Below are 22,197 nucleotides of genomic sequence, written 5' to 3'. Positions count from 1 at the left end.
CAATCGTTCCAAGGTTACTTGCGCATGCGATCTCGTACACAAGGAGGTATGCATTGCGACATGAGAAATTTGGTACGTCTAAGATCGAAGCGCGTTTTTGCTAAATGAGGTACATTTCGGAGGGTGGAGTTTGGGCTCACACGCGCGATGTCGCGTCTGTAGCTCGGGTTACCTGCCTGTTCGCTTGACGCCAAGTCGGACAACGCGTCCGACGCGTCCGACGCTCCCGAGCTGTCTTACTGCGCCAGATGCTCAACACTAGCAGGCACACTGTGCGGCGCACTTCGTACTATTCCCCTGGTATCCTTTACGCCACTGGTGTCGTTGAAGCTTTACGGCTTGGATTATGCGTCGCTGGCTTTGACAAGCACAGAACGCCATCAACGAATGCGGAATTGGAACAGTGCCAAACTTTCAATATCCTCCCATTGTCGACCCTGCATTCAGTCAAACGATTGAAAGCAGTGCTGACTCACCTCGGCGAGTGGTGTGAGCCTGCTTACAAGCTGCCTACATGAGTATCTCACCAAGAATCAGCACATGCAGGTAATGCTTACATGTTGCCAACCTCTACCGCGTGCACAACAAGCGGCCCTATGAAAATGCAGGATTCGACTGCTGATCGTTATTGGCAAGTTCTCTAAACAGTACCAACAAGCAATTTAGGTGTTCAGAGAGAGATGTAGTTTGGGCATAAAGATGGGAGTTCACTACCATGTTTGTTTGCTCAGTTAGATAAAGTCTAAAGTCGACTTTTGATATATGCACAAATAGCACGATGCTGTTCAATACGCTTATTCCGGCGCTATCATTTACGGTATGTATCTGCACAGTAACCGCGCCATTTTCGAAGTTTTGCTCACGTATTGTCATATAGGCTGTCGTAAAACTGCCAGCACGTCTACATTATCCAAGGAAACTTCAGGGGTTGTAGTAACGCTATATAGATTGTCGTCGGACCCACAGCGACAGGTTCAACGCAAATGTATGCAGATGTTGTTACCGGCGTCTTAACCTCCGAGCCCAGTGTCAGTGTCACTATTCCTGTCAAAATAGGTATGGAACTAACGTGTAAGAAAGTTTGAGCCATCAGTCAAAGCCACAGTAATTCGTGGAGGTGACTGGATTTCTACAGACCCGCCAAATCCGAATTCCAATGCTACTGTGCTGAGACTCCATGTCGACGTGCTTGTCAAAGTTGATGGAAATTCAGAAGAAGATGCGTATATCCGGATGCGATGTACAGGCGCAGAGATTGCAACACCAGAAGTCGCTGCTATTGTAAGCGGCAACCGAAATGCCTCGTCCGTCAAGTTTGGCGACTTTCAGGTACATTATACTACTTCTTCAATACTGTCTTGATCCAAGTCGCTCACACAAGGATAGGCAACGTCATCTTGGACGTTTGAAACAGCGAGTAAGAAGTACTGGGAGTTACAGAATGCAGTCTTCGTGGGCAGCACTAGTCTACGTGTTGGAGAAGATGAAGGTACATTCGTTGTAGGCTTCAAGATTGCCAAAGTGTTGAGTGCCGAGACTGATGTCAGTATATGAACGGATGGCCTCTTCCTCGATGAATGTGCTTTCGAGTAATGGTCAGTGAAAGGCATAATGATTGGAGCATTTCGCAGTATTACACCCTTTTCTATCAGGTACATTCAGGCAGACTCAAGCACGATCATAGTTTCTCTGAATGTTCGCGCAGCGATTGAATCAAGGTTGCGAAACTTTCACGCGCTGACTTGAGTGCTGTAGACTACTTTTCCTTCCCCTGTAAAACATTCCTCTCCATGGTTCTGCCTCAACCTCTCATACACTATTGTCATCCTCGCTTTTCCCCAATATGAAGGCTTATAAACCCCTTTTCGTTGCCGCGCTAGGCACACTGGTTACAAGTGAGCGTTCTGTGTCGTCTCCCGAGTCCCCTCTCGTGAACATCTCGTCACTCAATACCGCCGACCAAGACACCTACCCAGCCGACATCACGATCGCCAGCGGTACAAATCCCGATCAACTCGTTCACACCTCTGCAATCAAAGATATTGACTGGGACAAGTCCGTGTGTCGAGGCCGAAAACTCCTCCTCGCAATGACCCGAGATGCCAGCCAAGGCACACGCTATATCAACCCCCTATTTACACCGTGGGACGGCGATCTTGAAAAAGAGATGGTGGAATGGGGATGGGATAATTGGCAAGAACACAAAGGCTGGTGCAACTTCAAGGATAATGGATTGTCGCCGGCATTAAAAGCTCTGGGCATCAGTGACCAGCATGTCGACGACAAAGGCGATAACCAATGTTGGGTTGCGAACCATTTCGATGGTCCAGGTGTGCTCTTCAATCCGGATGACCCTGATGATATAGATGATTCGGACGATGAGATGTTGGCCATGGATGATCAGTATTATATGGATCCAAACGGGCAAAGAAAGAGGGTAAGTCGGATTTTCGTGCCCAGCTAACTAGCAAACTAAACTACGCATCATGGTAATTCAGCAATTCCATTAATTGACGATGCTTCTAGTGCACAGGCGCGTCATACGCTATGGGCATCAACGTACCCGCCAGTGTCCTATACTTCATCTCACGTACAGGGCCGCTAGAAGCAGCAAAGTGGTTGTGGGAGAGAACGCCGCAATCTTCCGAACTTCCCAATCTTAGGACGAGCTCCGATCTAGCATGGAGTTTGTGGCACAAGATCATGTGGTCTGACCACCCCCTTAGCAATATCCGTAAGATATTCAGTCTATATATTACCAATGAGGAGACGAATGATATCGTGGAAAGGGCACTTGGTATAGGACCAACAGACGATATGAAGAAGTGGCCTGGAGTGAGTTTCGACTCGACATCGGAGGAGGGTTTGGCTATCCTTGGTAAGCTCGTGCCTTCGTTGTAAGCTGTACCAGTCATACTGATGGAACTTTGTCGATAGGATCAGCCAATGGTCGCGCAGTGGGTTACTTCCTTGCTCAGCATAAGCATCAGTTGGGTGGAGACAAATACGTCTCCAAGATGACTGTCTTTGAGGATGAAAACGAGGGCAATCCGCATGCCACAATTCTCTTCTGGATCGATGATGTGCCTTCGCCACCGCCGGAGTTGCCGGAGCCTGGCGCGCCGCCTGGTGATCATCCCATGGACACTTCGCCTGGGATGGTTCAGTCAAAAGTTGTGAGGAGGAGGGATCATGGAAGGAGTATCACAAGGAAACACGTGATTTGGGTAGGCCCGGAATAGGTGTAGAGGGGCGGAATGTGAGCTGGTTTTATTGTCGTCGTGCTTCGAATGGAAGGTTACGTACAACCTGTTTAAGATTACATCAACAAATCCGGTCCAGAATATCTATTTCATACTGTAGAATGCAACACCGTGTGTGAAGCGTTATGTAATTAGAAAATCGAGCTGACTGGCACTGGGAACTCTTCTACGCTCAGATGTAAGACCATAAGCTTACGAACGCGTTTCCGAACCGATTGATTCAAGTATCTGTTCCAACTCCTGCTTCGCTGCCTCATTACAACTTTACCCAGACCTTATGACTCCTCACAATATTCTTTCCATCTTCGGATCGCTCTAACACTCGCCCTTCATCCACAAGATCACGCTTACCGAGCGCCAAATCAGTTCCTCCGCCCATTATCTCATCGGGGGGTTGCGGTGCTGGCCACGGTGCCGGTTTAACAACGAAACACAACCACGGCAAGATGCCCGTCATCCAGACTGGGTTCGCTGGTGAGCCTTGAAAGACGTGTATACTGGAAACATATCTGTTGTGACCAAACTGAGGCTTGTGCTGCCCAAGAAGGTATCCTATTGCTATTCCGTTCGGAGACCCTATACCAAACTTGTTAGTACTATGCGCATCATAAGCATCATGGGTGCGCGATATACCTAATAAAGCCCAGTACTCAGAGGCTTCTCCAGCTACGAACTCAGTTCCTGGCCAGGTTCTGAGTGGTTGACCGTCCAAGGCCCTCAAAATGATCTGCCGAGTTTCTTTGTTGACAATCTGGTGGGAGAAGATGTAGTTGATATTACCCAACTTGCCAGGGCTCATTCTCTCCCACATGCCCCAGGCAATATCTGAACTCGACCTCAGCGCTGGTAGCTCGTTCTTTGGAACATTATCAACTCCCCACTGATTTTTGGCCGCTGATTCTGGAGACTTGCGGTTGATCATATGGATGACGCCATCCCGCGCGTTGATGCCTATGGTGTAATAAGCGTTTGTGACCTTGTAGCTTACTCCGTCAACAGTATAACGTTGTTGGTTTCTGGGTGGCATCTGGCCGTTTGGCAATCGGTGAACGGTGGGGCCATCTCGGTGGACATAGGAGAAACACTTGTTCGGTCCGCCATACTGTGCACTTCCTGCGCCGATTCCTAGGGTCTGGAGGACAGCTTCGAATATAGGTTTCATGGTGAAGTCGCACTGGTCCTGGATGTCCTCATTCATACTGTTGTCTTTATAACCCCAGGTCGTAAGTTCGTTTTCGAGGGTGCCAGTCCATGGACTGTTCAACGGAGTACCAAACCTAGCAGCGTTTACTGGATCGAGCGTATTCATTAGCTGGAGCTTCTGGCCGCGACAGCCGCAAGTCTGCCATAGGAAGTCATCAGCTGGGCCAGGAGGCGCTCTCTTGACTATGCTACCACTATTTTCAACGGCGAGACTCCATGTGTCAAGTGGAGTTTCGTTCGGAGGGGGCGGCGGAGCCTCGCCCACGACCAGACTGAGGAGTGTGGCGAGACGTAGAAGTAGTACGGTTTGCATGTTGCGGATCTGTTGACGGAAGTCGCGCAGAGAAACGGTAGATCAAAGGACAGAGAGAGTATATGGAGAAATGGCGCTAGATGTGGTCATGTAGCGCGCACAAACTGATTTTCAAGCAGGAAAAGCCCAAGCTTTGGCCATTTGCGTCCAAAGTGAAGGCGGGTGGGAAAGACTAGAAGTGTTAGCGTAGCAAGCAAGACAGTGAAAGGCAAGTGTTGGCCCATACTTGAAGCAGAGTGAGTTTAGAATGTCTTAGGGCTACCACGAGACATCCGTTTGATTAAGCTGATATATCACAACCGAATTACATGCTTGAACTGACAACATACACGAATGTGTAATCTGGAAAGAATTGCGCGATCATGACTTTATCCAAACCTTATGACTCCTCACGATATTCTTCCCATCACCGCTTCTCTTGATCACTCTACCTCCATCCGTGTTCGTGAGGGCTTCCATACCAAAACCCGGGGGCGGTACTAAAACATCCATCGGATCGGGTGGTGCAGTTGGCGGTGGAGAAGGCGCCAGGCCAACAGCGAAGATCATGTTCGATAGCGACGATCCGGTCTTGCGGTAAATGCGGATCCCCTGAACATAATAGTTGCTTCCCAACTGTGCCTTGTGTTGAGCAAGAAAATATCCTACCCCTATAGCGTTTGGACTACCTAAACCCAGGCATATTGTCAGCGCCGTTCTGAACTCAAAGCATCAGACACCTCGTTACGTATTACCAGAAGACTTTTAGTGAGAACATACCCATCAAGGCCAAATAGTCCTCGGATTCTGGCGTGACAAGAAACCCAGGAGGATTCGGCGGCACTTCATCTAGCCCTTTGTTCTTCAGTATCCTGTCGATAACCTGCTCGGTTTCGCTGTTGATGATGGACATGGATGCAAAGAATTTGATTTTGTTCAGTTTGTCGCCATCTTGAATTCGATTCCAATAGGCCCATGCTATATCTGAACTCGCACGTAGAGCGGGCAACTCATCAAGCGGAACCGGATCATCATCACGTATGCCCCATGTTTCGCGGGCCTCAGCTTGAGGGGAGCCCCGATTGAGGAACAATATGTAGCCATAGCTCGGGTTGATTACCATGGTGCCATGAGCGGCCGTGACCTAAATAGGGAAGAGCGTCAGTAAAGAGCGCGAAGACTGTAGTAGTAGAACTCTCTGGCGTGGGCTTACCCTGTACTTCCGACCATCTTTAGTGTAGTACTGCTCGTTGAGAGGTGGGAGATCTCCATTCTCATCCCTCACGATGTCGCTATTGCAATGACTGTATGAGACACAATGGTTTGGCCCGCCATGGAGCGAGTTAGTTATTGGAATCCCCAGCGTAGCGAGGTATGGGGCGATCCCGCTAAAGTCGAAGAGATCTGGGTCTTTGAAGTTATCTTTGTAACCCCATTCTGCAAGCTCTTCCCTCATCTCGCCATCCCAGAGAGATGCCAAGGGACTCAGGAACCGAGCGGCTTCGGGTGGATTTTGGGTCATTGCAAAAAGCAGTTTTGCTCCTCGACATTTACATTGGTACCAAAGCTCATCGTCAGCAGGGTTGAGGTTGTCGTCGTCATCGTCGGGGTCGCTGCCTGGGTCAGACCCTCTTGCGCCTAAGATGAGGTTCTGGTATCCGAGAGATTCGACGCCGACATTGGTAAGATTGAGCAGAATCTCAGTCGCACCGAGAGCGATGAGACCCACAACGAAGATGATGTACGTGAGCTTCATGTTCAGAGTTTGAATGTCTGAATGCCTATAGGTGGGTGCTTCGGTTTCAGAGCAAGGAAGAAAACAGATATAGCGTTCACCGGATGAGCGAGCTATACTAGCGGCCGGAAGTCAAGGTGAAAGACCAAGGTGCTTGGATAGACCCGTTCCAAAAGCTAGTTCACTTACTGCGGGATTTGGGATTGAATTGATTCTAAGTGAAGGGGGAAAAGGCGTTGAGATGAGGTGTCAAACAGGCATCTACCGACATCATTCCATCATCTTACCCATGCTTTCACGTCAAAGCTTTGCCCAAATCTTATGTGTCCTAATGAAATTCTTCCCATCTTTAATCCTCCTCACTGCTTTTGCCTCTTCCATCGGAGAGCCAGGAGTGTCGTCCGGGTCAGGCATCGGTGGCGTGTGCTTGTCAATGTAGAAGAGGAGAGCAGGGTCATCATAATATTCGTCATCATCATCCCCCTTAAAGATCTTGATTTTCCAGATAAAATTGTCGCCACCAAGTTGCCTCTTGTGCTGGAGAAGAAAGTAGCCGGCTCCTAAGCCCTAAATGTGGGTATACAAAGTCAGTGTATGTCTCGTAAGTAGTTCGTGTAGGCGTAATTACATTTGGCGAACCTAGAGAACGTCAGCGTGAGTAGTGTCTTGATAGAGAAGGACTAAAATGGAGTATGAGACTACACAGTAGGCGAAATAAGGCGTACCAATAAGTGCGAGAGCAGCTTCAGCTTCAGCCCCTCCATTTGCTCCCACAATGAGATCAGTTCCAGGCCACTTCTCGACCTCAGTCTTTCCCATCGCTTTCAAGGCCCTTGGTATAATGACATCCACAGTCTCATCGTTGATAATGTTTAGAGACATGATCATTTTGATACTTGGTTCGCCTTCGATCCTATTCCACAACCCCCAAGCTAGGTCCGAGCTAGAGCGAAGTGCCGGCAAGTCGGCTTTGTCGATTTGCTCCTGACCCCAGACCGTTTGGGCCGATTTCTCAGGCGAAGTGCGGTCGAGGAAGTAAACAATACCGTCTTTCCGGTTTATGCCAATTTTAGAATAGGCGCCCGTGACCTGTTATGCTATCAGAATTAGCCTGCTGGATGATTTCAATTTGATGGAGCTACACGCGTCTGACCCTGTACATCTTTCCGTCCGCCTCGTATCGCTGCTTGGATATACTGGGCGTTTCCCCATTCTTGTCCAGGATAACTGTTGGTCCAAACCTATGCTCTAACATGAAGCAGTGGTTCGGCCCACCCTTAAGTGCCGAACGCGGGTCAATACCGAGAGCATCGAAAGCACTCCTTATATGATGCTTCGAAAAGTCGCATGAGTTGTCGTTCATCGCGTGATGATTGTCGTCGTCGAGATATCCCCATTTTCTTAGTTCAAGCTTTAGGTCGCCGTCCCATGGGCTCTGCGTGTAAGGCCACCCCAGCATCCTCGTTGAGTCTTGTTCGTCGAGCGACATGGCTTTGACAAGCGCGGCGCCACGACAATATGTCTTGTGCCATATTGAATCATGATCTTCGGGATCGACGGTGGCAGTCAAGAATGTTGAGCTTGAGTTGACAATGGTGAGATCTTGATGTAGGTCCGGTCCAGGCGCAATGCTACCCGCCACAGAGGCGATGAGGATAGCAAGATGACAGTAGAAAAAGAGCTTCATACTCCGCTATTAGTCTAAGTCGTGGATTCCGGAGGAAAGGAACAAGTTGTATTAAATCCAGGGGAATTTACTAAACCCCGACGACCTGTAAGGGCAAGGGCAAGCCGAGCGCCATGACGCAATACAACAAACGGAACGATCGTTCCCATCACGAAGTGAATACAAGGATCCATGTAGAATCTCGACCTAGTGCGGCCCTTATTGTCTTACACACTCCACTTCTTCTTCAAGGCCGCGACCTGAGTCGCGTTGACGCCTAGTACACTCCCGTGCCTCAAATTCTGAGGCCAGGCACTCCGGTCACTCGCTGTCCATTTTCCACTCTTCACGTCAGAACTTTCATAAGGTCTGTATCCGTCTGCTCCATAGAAGTCAAGCAACAAATGCGCCTTGCCAGCAACTTGATTGTCCCAGTAAGGCGCAGGACCTAAAGTTTGGTATACGAGGTCAGTATGTGTCCCACAATCAGTTCGTATAGGGACATGACTAACCCTCTACACCAGAAGCGATAATAGCGTTAGCACCTGCAGGTCTAGACCAGGTACCAAACAGCCCATTAGTAGAGATTTCTGTGAAAACAGTCTTTGCACTTTCATCCTTCAAGAAGCGTGCGTATGCATTGTTTCCCAGGGCCAGAAATTCCTGGTCAATAATATTGGTAGGTGATCGGTTGATGTAGTCCTGGGGTGCACTGAAAGTCTTGAAGTCTTTGGTGTACGCGTAACGAATTCGAATCGATGAAGGCGCACCCGTATGTTGCGGGTCGGAAGTAGGGTAAAATTTGCTAGCCCAGTGAACGAAGTATTGGCCCTTGGCTTCGTCCCAGATTGCACTGGGTGCCCACACCATACCTGCTGTAGAGTCTTCAACGGTGACAAGACGTTCATTGGTCCATGTTACAAGATCGGTAGACTCCCAAACGAAGATTCCACGAGAGCCTGTACGTTGAGATGCATCCCATGTTGTCTTGCCAATATCAAGGTCTGTGCCAATGATGTACCATTTCTTGCCAGCTTCGGCTGCTCCACCAGATATGATAGCTGGATCACGAACGCCCTGAGTACCTTTCGTAGGAATTATAACAGGTTGGCCCTTGTTCATGGCAATCATGGAGTTTGCATTGTTGCCATTGGAAAGGTAGAAGTAGACAGAGGGCTTGTCACCAAGGAAGAAGACGCCAAGGTAGTTCGTGAGGGAAGAATCGGCACGTGGCGCTATACCGTACCTTGCGAAGTCGAGAGTCTGAGATGGAAGAGCGAGGACGCTAGGGAGCAGGGTGCACAGAGTGAGAAGACGCATCGTGAGGGAAGTTTCGTGAGTTCGGAAGTGACGAGTGAAAAAAAGGCTGTAGCGACAGTTTATAGAACTCTTGGGACATGTGCCCGTCTAGCTTTGCCACGCAGTCCGTGTAAAGTACCATGTCCCGAGCATCCCGCAACGGCTGTCCCTCCCAAGAGGGCAAGGTACCCAGGCCTCGGTGGACTTAGAAACATCAAGTCAGGAAATCGAACACATGTGCGGGGAAAATCCGGCATTACTTCAATAAACCCCGGTTTGGCAAGAGGGTGTGGGGTTAGATTAGAGTTGTATACGAAGGATGTGGCATTTCTCCGGCGCTACCAGTTTCCAAGACGCTACCTGAGCAGCCTCGGCAGTTCGGACAAATGCAGTGCCATAACAATGTTGCGATTAACTATAATAATAAGCTCGTGAAACTTTCGTGGTTGGCTACCGATGCGACTAACCATGTTCTGGGGTACATGAGATCCTAGCAGCTTTCCGCGTGACCGGTTAGTATTACAACACTGCGCCCAAACGTCATAGTATGGGATGCAGCGCAGCACGGCGTTGTGGTTTGTATGCCGCGATTGCTATTGTGAGAATGTGTGAGATAGTCATTCCAGGCGTGGCTCAGTCATCATCGCTGTCGTAACCAGCTACAAGCATGGTGGATAGTTTTGAGGGTGGCGCAGCAGCTTTCGTCTGGGGCGCAGGAGCCGATGCAGGCGTCTTCTTCTTGATGCCTAATGCGGCGCTGAAGTCTTTCTTTTCCTTTGGCTTCTTGGTGAAGGTTGTGACCACAGGTACTTCGACAGGTGCATCGAACATATCTTCATCGATTGTCTCCTCGCCGATATCAGGCATGCTCCGGTTTGAGAAGGCTTGTCGTGCAGCCTCTGCATCTTCTTCCTCTTGCTTCTTCCGTCGCTCGTCGGCCGCATCGGGCGGGACATCGGTTCCTTTGCCTTCGCGGTCTGCCTTCTCCAGTCTAGCGTTTCTCGACCGGATCTCGTCTAGAGCATCTGCGATGGCCATCTCTGTCTTCGCATCGTGGACTTTTGATTCGAGTTCCTTCATCGCATCGCGCTCCGCTTCCTCTCTCTCTATGCGATCTAAGCGCTCTTCTTCGGTCTCTTCGTTTAGCTTGGCCTCCCTCCATGGCTCGAAGTTTCTCTTTGCGCCACGCTCGCATTCGTAGTCCATGTTCTTGGGGTCGGTCTTGAAGGTGATCTCGCCGGAGCATCGCGTGCATCGGATGTAGAAGCGGAATATGGCGATGTTGTAGTACTTTTCATCCGTCGTCTCTTTGCGCGCGTTGAATTTGCGCCCTTTGTAGATGAACTCGCCGCAGTGGGTGCACTTCATGGAGAAAGGGGCCATGAGACGGACCGTCATCAGCTTGGGACCGGCATTCTTGGGACCGCGTTGACGCGTGATCTTCGAGGGGTCGAAGTCTGGTGGGTAGTACTTGGTGAGCACTTTTCGTTCAGACATGGCGGCGGATTATGCGAAGTCGACGTTGATCGGGAATTCGGGATAGTAGTTTTGGGATCCAGAGGCGTTTTGTGTTGTGTGAACGAAGACGTCGCGTGATGCGGTCGCGATGTGGTAGCGGATGCTGAGTGTCGGAGATCACGTCTAGGTGAAGGCGACCTTGGAGCGGAACTTTTGGCTGACTAAGGCGGCCCGCTGCTGCAGGAACCCCGCAAACATGTGCTCTCGCGTCAGGTAGGCGCGACCCTGGCACCATCACCGCGCCGCCGTCTACTGCAACCTCGACTGGAGACACGTTTTTTTCTTTGGAGAAACCTGCTGACCTGCCTAGACAGACTCTGTCCGATGCAATAGCAAAATTATGGAGAAATATCTTCGTGAGTGGCGCCAAGAAGCCCTCAACCGCTGCCAGTACGACACAGCCATCTTCGTCGCAGACAAACTGCTGGCCTTGACAGGTATGAAGACCGCATCTATGGATTAGCGCACACTGACGGGATATCGTAGATGACGACCAAGATGTATTCTGGCTAGCCCAGGTACACTTCACCACCGGCAACTACAACAGGACGCAATCACTCCTGGCACGCGGAAACCTCGTCGAACGTACACCACAATGTCGATACCTCGCCGCGCATTGCTCCCTAAAGCTGGGCAAATTGGAAGAGGCTCTGAGCATACTGGGCGACAAGAACCCGACTCATCTCATCTCAGCGCCAGGCAACACGCGTACCAAACTGCGGCATGTCGATGTCAACACACGGGCAGGCGCAAGACAGAACAAGAACGGCTCGCGCAACGAGCGCTTACCCACCAGCGAGGAGCGTGATCGGGAGGATGTTAACAACATCAAGTCGGAAGCAGGCATGTGCTATCTGAGAGGCGTATGCTATGCAAAGCAGAATTCCTTCGATCGGGCCAAGGAGTGCTACAAGACAGCGGTGCAGATTGACGTGCAATGCTTCGAGGCCTTCGATGCGCTCATGTCCAACTCACTCATGGCGCCCGAGGAGGAGTGGAAGTTCTTGGAGTCGCTCAACTTCGACACCATCAACGTCACCAACAACCCTTCGCTATCGCAAGAGGCGGCTTCGTTCACCAAGACACTCTACACCACGCGATTGTCCAAGTACACCAGACCAGAGGAGTTTGCCAACGCGACCGAGACACTCACAACCCACTACAATCTTGGCGAGAATCCAGATATCGTCCTCTCCAAAGCCGACCTCATGTTCACCCTCTGCCGCTTCCGTGATACCCTTGCCCTTACATCAGCCGTCCTCGCCAACGACAAGTACAATTTCAACATCATGCCTATACACATAGCGTCCTTGCATGAGCTTGGGGAAAAAAACACTCTGTTCCTGCTTGCGCACGAACTCGCGGACACGAACCCCTCAGAACCATGCGCTTGGTTTGCTGTCGGTACCTACTATCTCGCCATCGGTCGCATAGCTGAAGCACGCCGCTACTTCTCCAAGTCCTCAATGATGGATCCACACTTTGGCCCTGCCTGGATTGGTTTCGCGCATACTTTTGCCGCAGAAGGAGAGCATGATCAAGCCATCTCTGCCTACTCTACCGCCGCACGCCTCTTTCAGGGCTCGCACCTCCCACAGCTTTTCCTCGGTATGCAGAACCTTCAGTTGAACAATCTCAGCCTGTCACGAGAATACTTGAAGACGTCATATGATCTGTGCGAGAACGATCCGTGTCTTCTTAACGAGATGGGCGTTGTCTACTTCCACGAAGGACAGCTGCTAGACGCTATACAATTCTTTCGCCGTGCACTGGCCTTCTCGGAACAAAATGAAGCAGATCCGGATGCTTGGATTCCCACACGGATAAACCTTGCCCACGCACTTCGAAAATGTGATCAGTTTAACGAAGCACTTGCGACATTTGACGAGGTTCTTCGCCACGGCAACAAGGACCCTAGCGTCTTCACCGCGAAAGCACTAGTGCTCCTGAACCTTCATCGAAATTGGGATGCCATCGTTACCTTACACGAAGCCCTCGCCGTCTCACCCCAGGACCCTATGGCTACCGATCTCCTCAATCGCGCGCTGGAGATGAACGAGTCAGAAAGTGGGCTCCTCGAATCTGGACGGGCTGATATGGCCGAGGGTGCGGACGAAGACGAAGAGATTGAAGAGTTAGAACGAAGAATGAATGGCAAGCTGCGTGAGATTGAACAGAATCGCAGTGCGGGCAGGCGAGGTCGTAGGAGACGGCATGCACAAGGCGTAGCAGACGAAGACCTTAGCGCTTTTGGGGAGAGTATGGTGGTCGACTCGGATGAAGGCTAGTACTTGCTGGCTTCTTTTTGGATATACAAGCAACAGCCATGGATTTGGATATCCCTCATAGGCAAAAAGGCAAGGTACTGCGAAACTATAGGATCACGGTCAGGCGTCACATGGGCTTTGGATCATGGCATAGCGTGGAGTGAGCGGAGTCTGTAAACATCTTTTTCTGCATAACCGATACCATATCACAAGCGTTTGTTCTTCAAATGCACTTCATTCTTGCAATTCTGCAATGACTCCTTGTGCCTATTTGCGCTAATGTCTTGACCCTTTTCTCGCAAAAGCCCCCCCACTCGTGCTCGTGATGAAACCATCGTGCTTACATCGACTACGAAGAGGTTGGACGCACCCCTGGAGTTATTCTTGTATATGGAATCTAATCCGAATTACGAAGTGACTAGATCTGGTAACTCCATTTCCTGAGTCATCAAAGTCACCGTTGACTGTTTCGGTGGATATAGCTGGGTTTCTACTTGACATCACCTTGTCGGTAATCTTCTCGTCCTGATCAGGCTGTCGACGTTTGGCGTCAGGTGGGAGAGACTTCCAGCGGGTCGCTTGCGTATGACTACTGTCTACTGATTGTCGCGAAGGTCAGAAATGGTACCGAATCTGGCTACGGTCAGCGGATCAACAAATGTAGATCAAAGGAATCTAGCTATTGACTCACATCCTTGAATGATAACAAGCATAGCTCAACTCGGTCCTTCAGAGGGTGATTTTCTCTCCGTACGGAAATACCAGGACAAATCTTGCGATAAAGTCAGTCCATTAACAGAGGTAAAGGTAGCGCTGCTTGATTCGCACCTTTGGCGTATCCCCATCTTTGTATTACTGTCTCAATCCCTTTCCTTGTAGTTTTCCTTGCGATTTCCCTGCTCTTTCCCCTCTCCAGTAGAGTATCATAATCGGTGTGCATATGACGTACATGCGCAATGACAGCAAGCAAGACTTTCCGCGATAACGGTAGTGAACTTGTTCGACCGACTCTCCCAGAATGCTTCTTGAAGCCGTGCCTAAGTACCGTTTCCTTGGCCGCTGCAGGTATCTTTGGAAACTGAACGTCTACTTCGGCAGCTGCTTTGGCGATATCAGTAGCATCGCGTTGCGCTGTTGTAGCGCGGCGAGTAGACAGCGTTTGTTTTGCTTGAGTGTGAACCTTGTGCAGGACACTCAGAGGGACACGAATCCCGATCGTCTTGTTCTTATCTACAACAATGTATAATTTCCGGCCCTTTTCATGAGTAAGCTTGCGGCAGTGGAGCGTCTTGTACCGGTCGCCCTTTGGAAGATAGCCGTATTCCTTTGGCATCGGTGTTTTTGGTGTCACCTCGATCTCTTGACGCATGGCTACATAGAGCGGGTTCAACACTTGTGTAACTTGCTGGCGCCTGGGTCGTCAAATAATGCAAGTCTGATTCTACTGCCTACTCTTTGTCGTCTAGCGCGCTCAAGCGAGATAAGTGCAAACAAAGGGGGCTCTGAAGCATTGTTGATGAGGAAGCGCGTCGAGACGCGTCGACTCGTGGATCGACAAAGGATCTGCGTCATCGACATCAGGCGCTAGTCCAGAACAAGCGCACACATGTGACAGCGCGCCCAAGTGTCTAGTAAACGTCCAACGACATTCTCACGTCCGAGACCTTATAATCCCATCTATCTTAGTCCCGTCGTGCGGAGGTATTCCTCTGTTTCACTTCCCGCGCGTCAACACGTAATTGAAGATGATGATCGCTACTCCCCCGCGGTCCGGATCAATCGGCACCCAAGTGCTAAGTTTGGCACTCAGGAGCGTTGGTTCCACCTGCGGTCGCCAATGCGCGGCACAGCTGAAGCTTACCCGACTCCACAGCAGCCACGAACAGGCACTATGACGACGCTTCAGTGGCACCTATAAAACCTCCAGCCACACTTATGGACCCCTACTTTTCGCAGTCTCGACCTCCATCCTTGCTTTTGGATTGTCCTAAGCCGTTCTGGTCATGCAAATCAAACCCTTGAAGAGATCGGATACGACACTCAGCGACGATACTGAGCTTGCGAACATCACATACAACGACAAGTATGTTGTCGTGTATGACTTTGGGAGCGTCGGTATGTTCTGTGTGATCACACCCATGAGGCGGCTGGCTGACAACCGCTAGATGCCGATGTCGCCATTGCGGAGTGCAAGACGTTGTTGCATGATCTAGAGGCTGCAGGCCTCAATACTGAGGTACGCCCGGGCTATGACCAAACATTGCTGGTATTTGTGCAAGCGCCTAGAGACCTGCTTGGCAACACCGTTTACAAGTCCCGGTACGTGGAGCTGTCCATGGACTATTTGCCCCAGCACAAAGCTTACTGGTAATCTTTACAGAGTCAAAGACTGGCTGTATGCTATCACCAAGAATCATCCTGGCGGTACTGCAAAGACTGTAGTCAGCGCAGCTTTCGAAGCCGAGGACCTGCTGTCAATGTATCACCTCGTCAACTGGCGCAAGGAGCTTGGAGGAGCAGGTATCACTCCAGGATTTCCTCCATGGGAAAATGTGACTTCCATCTTCCCATTACACAACCAAGGTGCGAACCGCGCATTGCTGGCGCATTTGAGCACACGTGTGTTCTTGGAACCAGCAGACCTAGATCGTATCCGTGATCTGTGGGGCGCCAAAGTTGCCTTCTACTTCGCCTTCATTCAGACTTACTTCCGTTCTTTGGCATTTCCGTGTGCTGCTGGCATATTTGCTTGGGCATTCCTACCAAAATACTCTCTCCTCTTTGCACTACTCATTGGTGTCTGGTGCACAGTGTTCTTGGAGTATTGGAAGATTAAGCAAACCGACCTTGCTATTCGATGGAACACACGAGGAGTAGGTGATCTCAAGGTGAACCGCCCACAATTCCGTTACGAGCAAGAGATTATCGATTCAGCCGGGAGGATACGACATGTATTTCCCAGGTGGAAGAGGATTGTGCGGCAGCTCGTCGTCGTACCATTCGTCCTCATTAGTGCTTTGTTCCTTGGAGTTCTTATCGCTTTTGTCTTCACTATTGAGACATTCATCGGCGAGGCATACGAAGGTCCCTACAAATTCTATTTGGTAAGTACACTGCCGAACGTTGCTGAATAAACCTAATTGCGATCTAGGAATACTTGCCTACTGTTCTTCTCGCCGTCTTCTTACCATATGCGACAAACTTCCTGGAAGACATTGCTACTGCATTGACAGAATACGAGAACCATCGAACAGCTGATCATTACGAAATGTCGCTGACACAGAAGATTTTTGTGCTCAACTCGATCACAAATTACCTGCCAATACTTCTCACGGCATTCGTCTACGTACCTTTCAGCGGAAAAGTTGTACCGTTATTGCAGAACGTTATCGATGCGACACTAGGCGCGCAAAACAGGTCGAAGACAGTATTCAAAGCTGATCCTGACCGGCTGCGCAATGAAGTCATAGCACTCACCGTTACTGGACAGGTGTCAGGCGCAATAGAGGAACTTGCGCTGCCCTGGTTGAAGACGCAATTAAAGCAATGGTGGCGCGACCGACAAGCTAAAAGAGCGCATAATCGGAGCAGCGACTCATACGTAGGACCAATGGAAGAAGATCCTGCGGAGTCTCGTTTTCTGCGCCGCACAAGGAGGCAAGCGTTAAGGCCACCATACAATGTACAGGAAGACATTGCAGAGATGGTCATCCAGTTCGGTTACCTCGCACTCTTTAGCCCCGTGTGGCCTCTGGTACCAATTGGCTTTTTTATCAACAACTGGATCGAGTTACGGTCCGACTTTCTGAAGATCTGCGTTGAACATCAGCGTCCTCATGCGACACGTAGCGACGGCATCGGACCATGGGTAGCTAGTCTAGAGTCGTTGACATGGCTGGGCAGTATTAGCAGTGCTGCTATCGTTCACATGTTCGGTACCCAGCGATTCCTTGGCGAGTATCTTGGCTTGAGTACATGGGCTAGTCTACCGGTCACCATCCTTATTTCAGAGCATATCTTTATGGGTTTTAGAGCTGCTGTACGATTCGCGTTATCCAGGATCGGCTCTGAGCAAACACGGAAGGAGAGAGCTGAACGGTATGCGAGGAGAAAGAAGCACCTGGATGAGCTTGAGGCAACCGCAGAGAAGAAGTCACATCTTGATGTAACTGAGCGGGAGAGGCGAAAGAGTGTTCGCATCAACGCAGCCGACATCTTCTGGACCAAGCAGGCGGACACGGGTGCAAGCGCGGACGCCGGCGTTAGTATCATCAAGGCGTTGAAGACCGCGCAGCAGGAGAGCATCCTCACTGGGCGAGAAAACAAGATGGACTGAAGTGCAGCGTCAGGATAGGTAGACAAAGAGCTTTTTCATTCTCTCCGTGTATGTACAAATTCCCCAACCACCAACCAAAAAGATATATACAGAATTTCACACCATCGATGGCGCGCGACAGGCTTACTTCAGAGCAGCAAGAACAGTGTTGTAAGCAGTCTTGGCGTTGTAGTTGGAGTCGAACAGAAGCGGGTTGCCCTGAGGCCTCCAGGAGTCGGAGTCGCGGACACCCCAGACGGTGATACCAACACAGTTGCTCTGGTTCAAGCAAGCCTTGACAACGTTGGTCCAGTCGGATTGCTGGGCGTTCTGGATGTCGACCTCGGTGAGCGCACACTCGGGAGCTGCTCCGCAAAGCGCGGCCATGGCAGCTGGGGCGTTGGCACCCTGGCCAGATTGCAAGTGACCTTGGGAACCGATACCATCGATAGGGATGCCGGCAGCGATCCACTTCTTGACGTTCCTGACCATGGCCTGGGTCTTCGCGTAGGAAGCTTGGTCCAGGCTGAGCATTTGTTAGTATAATAACATTCCGCATAAGAAGTTGTGCTTACTTGTAGTCGTTAATGTAACGCTTCGCAGACGGGTCCGCAGCCTTGGCAGCCTCGAATGCAATACGAACAAAGTCCTCACCAAGGACGTTGTAGAAGACGCTGGCACGGAAGTTGCCGTTCTCCTCGAACTGATGGATAGTCAGTACCTGTGCTGCGTGTATCCTCCCCGCGAGTATGTACGTACCATCTCGTTGATGACATCCCAGGCGTAGACCTGACCCTTGTAGCGGCCCATCAAAGAGCTGATGTGGTTCTGCATGACAGTGGTCAAGGTGGCCTTGTCCCTGATGGACGAAACCCAGCTGGGCAGCTGCGAGTGCCACACGGTGGTGTGACCGCGGAGGAGCTTGCCGTTGTCCTTTGCGAACTTGGCGGTCTGGTCGGCAGTGCCGAAGTTGAACGAACCACGCGAGGGCTCAGTGGCATCCCACTTCATGCTACCCAACAGTCAGCTCTGCATACTTTTTGCTTCGAGGCTTCACGAGACTCACGAGTTCTCGGGTGTGATTTGACCGAAGTTCGCCTTGATGATGGCACCGTTCTTTCCACTGTTGAAGCGGCCTGGGTCGGAGCAGGTACCGAAGTACTTCCTGCCCTTTGCCTTCATCGCAGCATCGATGCTCTGAGCAGCCTGGCGCTCATCGAGGAAGGCTTCGGGCTCAGCGAAAGGCGCAGCCGAAACCAGCGCGGTGGCGGACAAGATGGTGATGAGAGAAAGCTTCATGGTGAATTCGAGTTATCGAGACTGTTACTTGACTTGGAGACTGTAGAGAACGTTGGTGGCCGGATACCTCAATATTTTGTCAAGCCTCAGCCTACTTATACCAAATTCCCAATTCCCTCGGCCCTATCCAGATATTACAGACAAGATTAGCGATGTCTCCACCCTCCCTCTCATTACGAACAATATCCATATACCATACCGACCTCGGTTCCTCCTGCGCATCCACCGCCACCAGTATGGGGAAGAGTGCATTAGCTCCAGGACAATTACCCACACGCAGCAAGCTGCGGAAGATTAATCTAATGCGCCACGGTGTATGCAGGTGGTCGATCAGCCTTTACCCAAAGCGCACCCTTTGCCTCCCCAATGCAGTATAAACGACGAAACAAAGCTGTTTCACATTAATCTAAATGAAGCTTCCGGCGCCGGTTCTTGTCATCCTTAGCACCGTCCTAATGTTCTTTACAGCCAGCTTGGCACCTTTAATCGCGGTTAAATGCAATGTGCCACAACAACCGATCCCTGCATACACGCTAGGGAGTTGCGTCACGGGAACGTGGTTCTAATCCTTTGGGATCTGATATGAGTCTTGGGGCGTATTGCCGGTGCCAAAAGGTGTTCACTGAGGATTTGGGTGCCTCTATTCGTGGAGAATACAGATTGATGAACGTGGGGCGGTAAGCGATTACGCGCCGTTAGGGGCACTTCATCCGCAGTGGAGTCAGATATGGGGAGCATATCCGGGGAAGGACTAGATTGGGTTGTGCCTTCTATCCGGGGAAGAAAGGCTCTCAAGGGCTTGGTGTTGCGCTGACCTGGTACGTTCGTCGTCGTTCATCACATGCAATCACATTCATAACAGTCTCGAGTAGCATACCATGTCAGTCATTTGCATGCTTTTGTTGTGAGGTGTGGTCTAAGGGTGGCAAGATATTTGTTCTTACACGTGTAATGAGCCTCGGTCATTTGAGGAAAAAAGCATCTTCATATTACACTACATCACGGCCAACAGCTCAAAGATGAATAGCTTCTCCGAGCTATAACTTCGAGAAAGATATGGGTCGGCTGATTAGGAGGCAAATAATACTCCCGGAAGTGTTCGTCCCATGTTGTTCCTATTCTCCCTGTCCCTTTATCACCTTGCATACAACCGTTGACGCTTCCTCGACATTCGAATTCTTTTTTTTCTTTTCACAGAGCGACAGCCCTGTATGTCGTGGGAAATCATGTTTCTGCAAGATTCAATTCTACGGGGGCGCACCATGTAGAAATTGCAATCCGAAATATGGTTGCTGAACAATTCACGTTCTCCACGTAAGGATGTGTCTGCTCATCCGATCTCATCGGTCTAAGCAGAGGCACTCTTTACCGCCAAGTGGAACCTCTCATAGCGACGGAAAATCTAAACTGGGCGTTGGGTCTACAATCCCAGGATAATTAGATGGCCTTTGCACCCACTCGCTTCTCTCGCATAGACCGATTGACCGATCTGTGACTAAAAGGTTTTGAGAAAGCGGGTGATGATCGTTGTATGCATAGCTCGTGGGCACCTTATTCTACTCGTGTCCGTTTTTGAGCTCGAATTCTCGATGAAATCCAATAGGCGCAACGCCATCGAGTAGCTGTGGATGTGGGTCATTTCGAAGGTCACTTAACTCTCGGGGACATCTCGGAATCCGTGGGCGACTCGAAATGGATGTACGCGTGATCTACGGTGGATTCGAAGAGAACGCGAAACATATACACCATGATTCCGAATTTTTAGAGTGAAGATGGCTGTCCAGGGTATCGTGAAAACCTACTTGGAGCTTGACTCGGCGTAGGTGAGTGAAAGAGCTACACTGACCAGTTGGTACTTGTTCTGGTTCAAGATAGCGATCATGCTACCCACTCATTATTTTCGATTTTCCTGTAGATTTGTTCTCGGATATCGTAAGATAGGTTGAATGATAGCCTCGGTCTGCACGGCAACGATTTTGCGCTGGACATTCTTGATGGAAGGTTCTGGTCGTCGAAGGTAGATGTTAGTGAACCTGTGATATTCTTAGGTTAGATATTTGTTGTCTTATGACGATCTAGAATGTAGTACATCAGTATCAGTACGAAGGGGGATGGCGGATGTATTGTCGCAACGGTGCAATACAACTAAGCCTAATGTAGCATTTCACAATCAACTTCGTAGTGAGTCCAAGATAGAGATCATCAGTCTGTGCACAATCACCAAAATTCTTCTTTACTCCTTGGCGGTGCCAGGACAACAGCAAGACAAGGTTTTTGAAAGATTTCGAATTCGTTATTCATTCATGATACACCTATCCAAACAGAAACCAGTAGATAGTCTAGTCACTCCCATTATTAACCTATCTGCTGACTATTAGCCTTGTCCTCATTGCGATAATGTTGTACGTACACACATTCATTTGTCACTCGAGATCTAAATCCAAACGCCTAACCACGGCTGCAAGTGCATCCTTTCCTCTTGGCAGGATCCACGCTTGGCCACCCCACACAGATAGCGCCTCCTGAGCATACCTGGCCGCTAACACCACAGTTATCTTTGGCGCAGGGTCCAGAGTAGCCCTGGGGAAGAGGATCGGGCATAGCGACAGCAACGCTAGCGAGGAAGGTAGCCATGATGATAGAGAAGCGCATGTTGGCGATGTGAAGTTGAAGAGGAAATCGAATGAAGAAGTAGTTGCGATGTCGTTGGTGGCGCTAGTGTCGTCGTGAAGTTGGGCAGCTTTATAGGAGAGAGGACGGCAGAATGTGGAAAAACTCGGTGTCCGTAGTACAGTAATCGCGCAGGTGTCGTATGCTGCTCCTGAATGGGCAATCGGAGGGCGTTCGATTAGAGGTGCGGTTGAATTGTGAAGTAAGACTTTGATGTGTTGTAAGCTGAGTTCGGGATGGGGCGTTTACCCTCCCTTCTTATACACTCATGTCAAACCTCAAGTGACGTGTTTAGTCTTTTGACACAATACTCAAAACATATTCACAAGACCAGAAACAGGAAATGTGGGTATTCGATCGCTGGTCGATAAGACCCTAGTAGGAAAGGTCCAAGAATGAAAAGAGATACAGGCGGGGATTGCCCTCCGCGACTCCGCTTGGGATGACGCACATCGCGTCGCTGGAGCGTGGAGTCGTATCATGGGTCACCGGAAACAGGCGTTTTGTTTGGCTGCTTCGACAGGGCAGCCCTAGATTTTGACAGTGCGGCTCTAATCCGGGACGATCTAAGGCCTTGAAGTCAATTGTCTTTGCGTGCCACGGACTTGGCTCCTTGGCTGGCAGTGGGCGGTAAGCCGATAACGTGTAGATCGTAGGCAGTGCTTGAGTA

The 22,197-nt window shown here is 50.2% G+C and overlaps 9 protein-coding genes across 9 annotated transcripts; 4 read left to right on the top strand and 5 right to left on the bottom strand.

The window, feature by feature from the left end:
* Window positions 1–983: 983 nt before the first annotated feature.
* Window positions 984–1,554, top strand: J4E82_005949 (uncharacterized protein; the record flags this gene model as incomplete). The annotated part of the gene is made up of 3 exons (XM_051732209.1): window positions 984–1,028; window positions 1,081–1,329; window positions 1,387–1,554. 3 exons carry the CDS (start codon window positions 984–986, stop codon window positions 1,552–1,554), a joined length of 462 nt encoding a protein of 153 aa, XP_051588000.1.
* A 289-nt stretch (window positions 1,555–1,843) lies between these two features.
* Window positions 1,844–3,242, top strand: J4E82_005948 (uncharacterized protein; the record flags this gene model as incomplete). Its single annotated transcript, XM_051732208.1, has 3 exons — window positions 1,844–2,437; window positions 2,527–2,878; window positions 2,938–3,242. The coding sequence occupies 3 exons, from the start codon at window positions 1,844–1,846 to the stop codon at window positions 3,240–3,242; spliced, it is 1,251 nt and encodes a 416-aa protein (XP_051587999.1).
* Window positions 3,243–3,519: 277 nt separating this feature from the next.
* J4E82_005947 (uncharacterized protein) lies at window positions 3,520–6,514 on the bottom strand (the record flags this gene model as incomplete). Its single annotated transcript, XM_051732207.1, has 5 exons — window positions 3,520–3,839; window positions 3,897–4,788; window positions 5,206–5,447; window positions 5,539–5,902; window positions 5,972–6,514. 5 exons carry the CDS (start codon window positions 6,512–6,514, stop codon window positions 3,520–3,522), a joined length of 2,361 nt encoding a protein of 786 aa, XP_051587998.1.
* Window positions 6,515–6,793: 279 nt separating this feature from the next.
* On the bottom strand, window positions 6,794–8,180 carry J4E82_005946 (uncharacterized protein; the record flags this gene model as incomplete). Its single annotated transcript, XM_051732206.1, has 4 exons — window positions 6,794–7,060; window positions 7,122–7,132; window positions 7,219–7,582; window positions 7,647–8,180. The coding sequence occupies 4 exons, from the start codon at window positions 8,178–8,180 to the stop codon at window positions 6,794–6,796; spliced, it is 1,176 nt and encodes a 391-aa protein (XP_051587997.1).
* Window positions 8,181–8,386: 206 nt separating this feature from the next.
* On the bottom strand, window positions 8,387–9,479 carry J4E82_005945 (uncharacterized protein; the record flags this gene model as incomplete). Its single annotated transcript, XM_051732205.1, has 2 exons — window positions 8,387–8,607; window positions 8,672–9,479. The coding sequence occupies 2 exons, from the start codon at window positions 9,477–9,479 to the stop codon at window positions 8,387–8,389; spliced, it is 1,029 nt and encodes a 342-aa protein (XP_051587996.1).
* Window positions 9,480–10,091: 612 nt separating this feature from the next.
* Window positions 10,092–10,955, bottom strand: J4E82_005944 (uncharacterized protein; the record flags this gene model as incomplete). The annotated part of the gene is made up of 1 exon (XM_051732204.1): window positions 10,092–10,955. The coding sequence occupies one exon, from the start codon at window positions 10,953–10,955 to the stop codon at window positions 10,092–10,094; it is 864 nt and encodes a 287-aa protein (XP_051587995.1).
* Window positions 10,956–11,316: 361 nt separating this feature from the next.
* J4E82_005943 (uncharacterized protein) lies at window positions 11,317–13,264 on the top strand (the record flags this gene model as incomplete). The annotated part of the gene is made up of 2 exons (XM_051732203.1): window positions 11,317–11,413; window positions 11,463–13,264. The coding sequence occupies 2 exons, from the start codon at window positions 11,317–11,319 to the stop codon at window positions 13,262–13,264; spliced, it is 1,899 nt and encodes a 632-aa protein (XP_051587994.1).
* Window positions 13,265–15,246: 1,982 nt separating this feature from the next.
* On the top strand, window positions 15,247–17,579 carry J4E82_005942 (uncharacterized protein; the record flags this gene model as incomplete). The annotated part of the gene is made up of 4 exons (XM_051732202.1): window positions 15,247–15,358; window positions 15,409–15,562; window positions 15,624–16,347; window positions 16,395–17,579. 4 exons carry the CDS (start codon window positions 15,247–15,249, stop codon window positions 17,577–17,579), a joined length of 2,175 nt encoding a protein of 724 aa, XP_051587993.1.
* Window positions 17,580–17,702: 123 nt separating this feature from the next.
* J4E82_005941 (uncharacterized protein) lies at window positions 17,703–18,857 on the bottom strand (the record flags this gene model as incomplete). The annotated part of the gene is made up of 4 exons (XM_051732201.1): window positions 17,703–18,084; window positions 18,134–18,261; window positions 18,318–18,570; window positions 18,625–18,857. The coding sequence occupies 4 exons, from the start codon at window positions 18,855–18,857 to the stop codon at window positions 17,703–17,705; spliced, it is 996 nt and encodes a 331-aa protein (XP_051587992.1).
* Window positions 18,858–22,197: the final 3,340 nt, after the last annotated feature.

Source organism: Alternaria postmessia, assembly GCF_024291825.1.
Source record: "Alternaria postmessia strain BMP 2775 chromosome Unknown scaffold_33, whole genome shotgun sequence".
Taxonomy (NCBI): Eukaryota; Fungi; Ascomycota; class Dothideomycetes; order Pleosporales; family Pleosporaceae; genus Alternaria; species Alternaria postmessia.
This window is presented reverse-complemented; position numbering and strand designations above follow the sequence as displayed.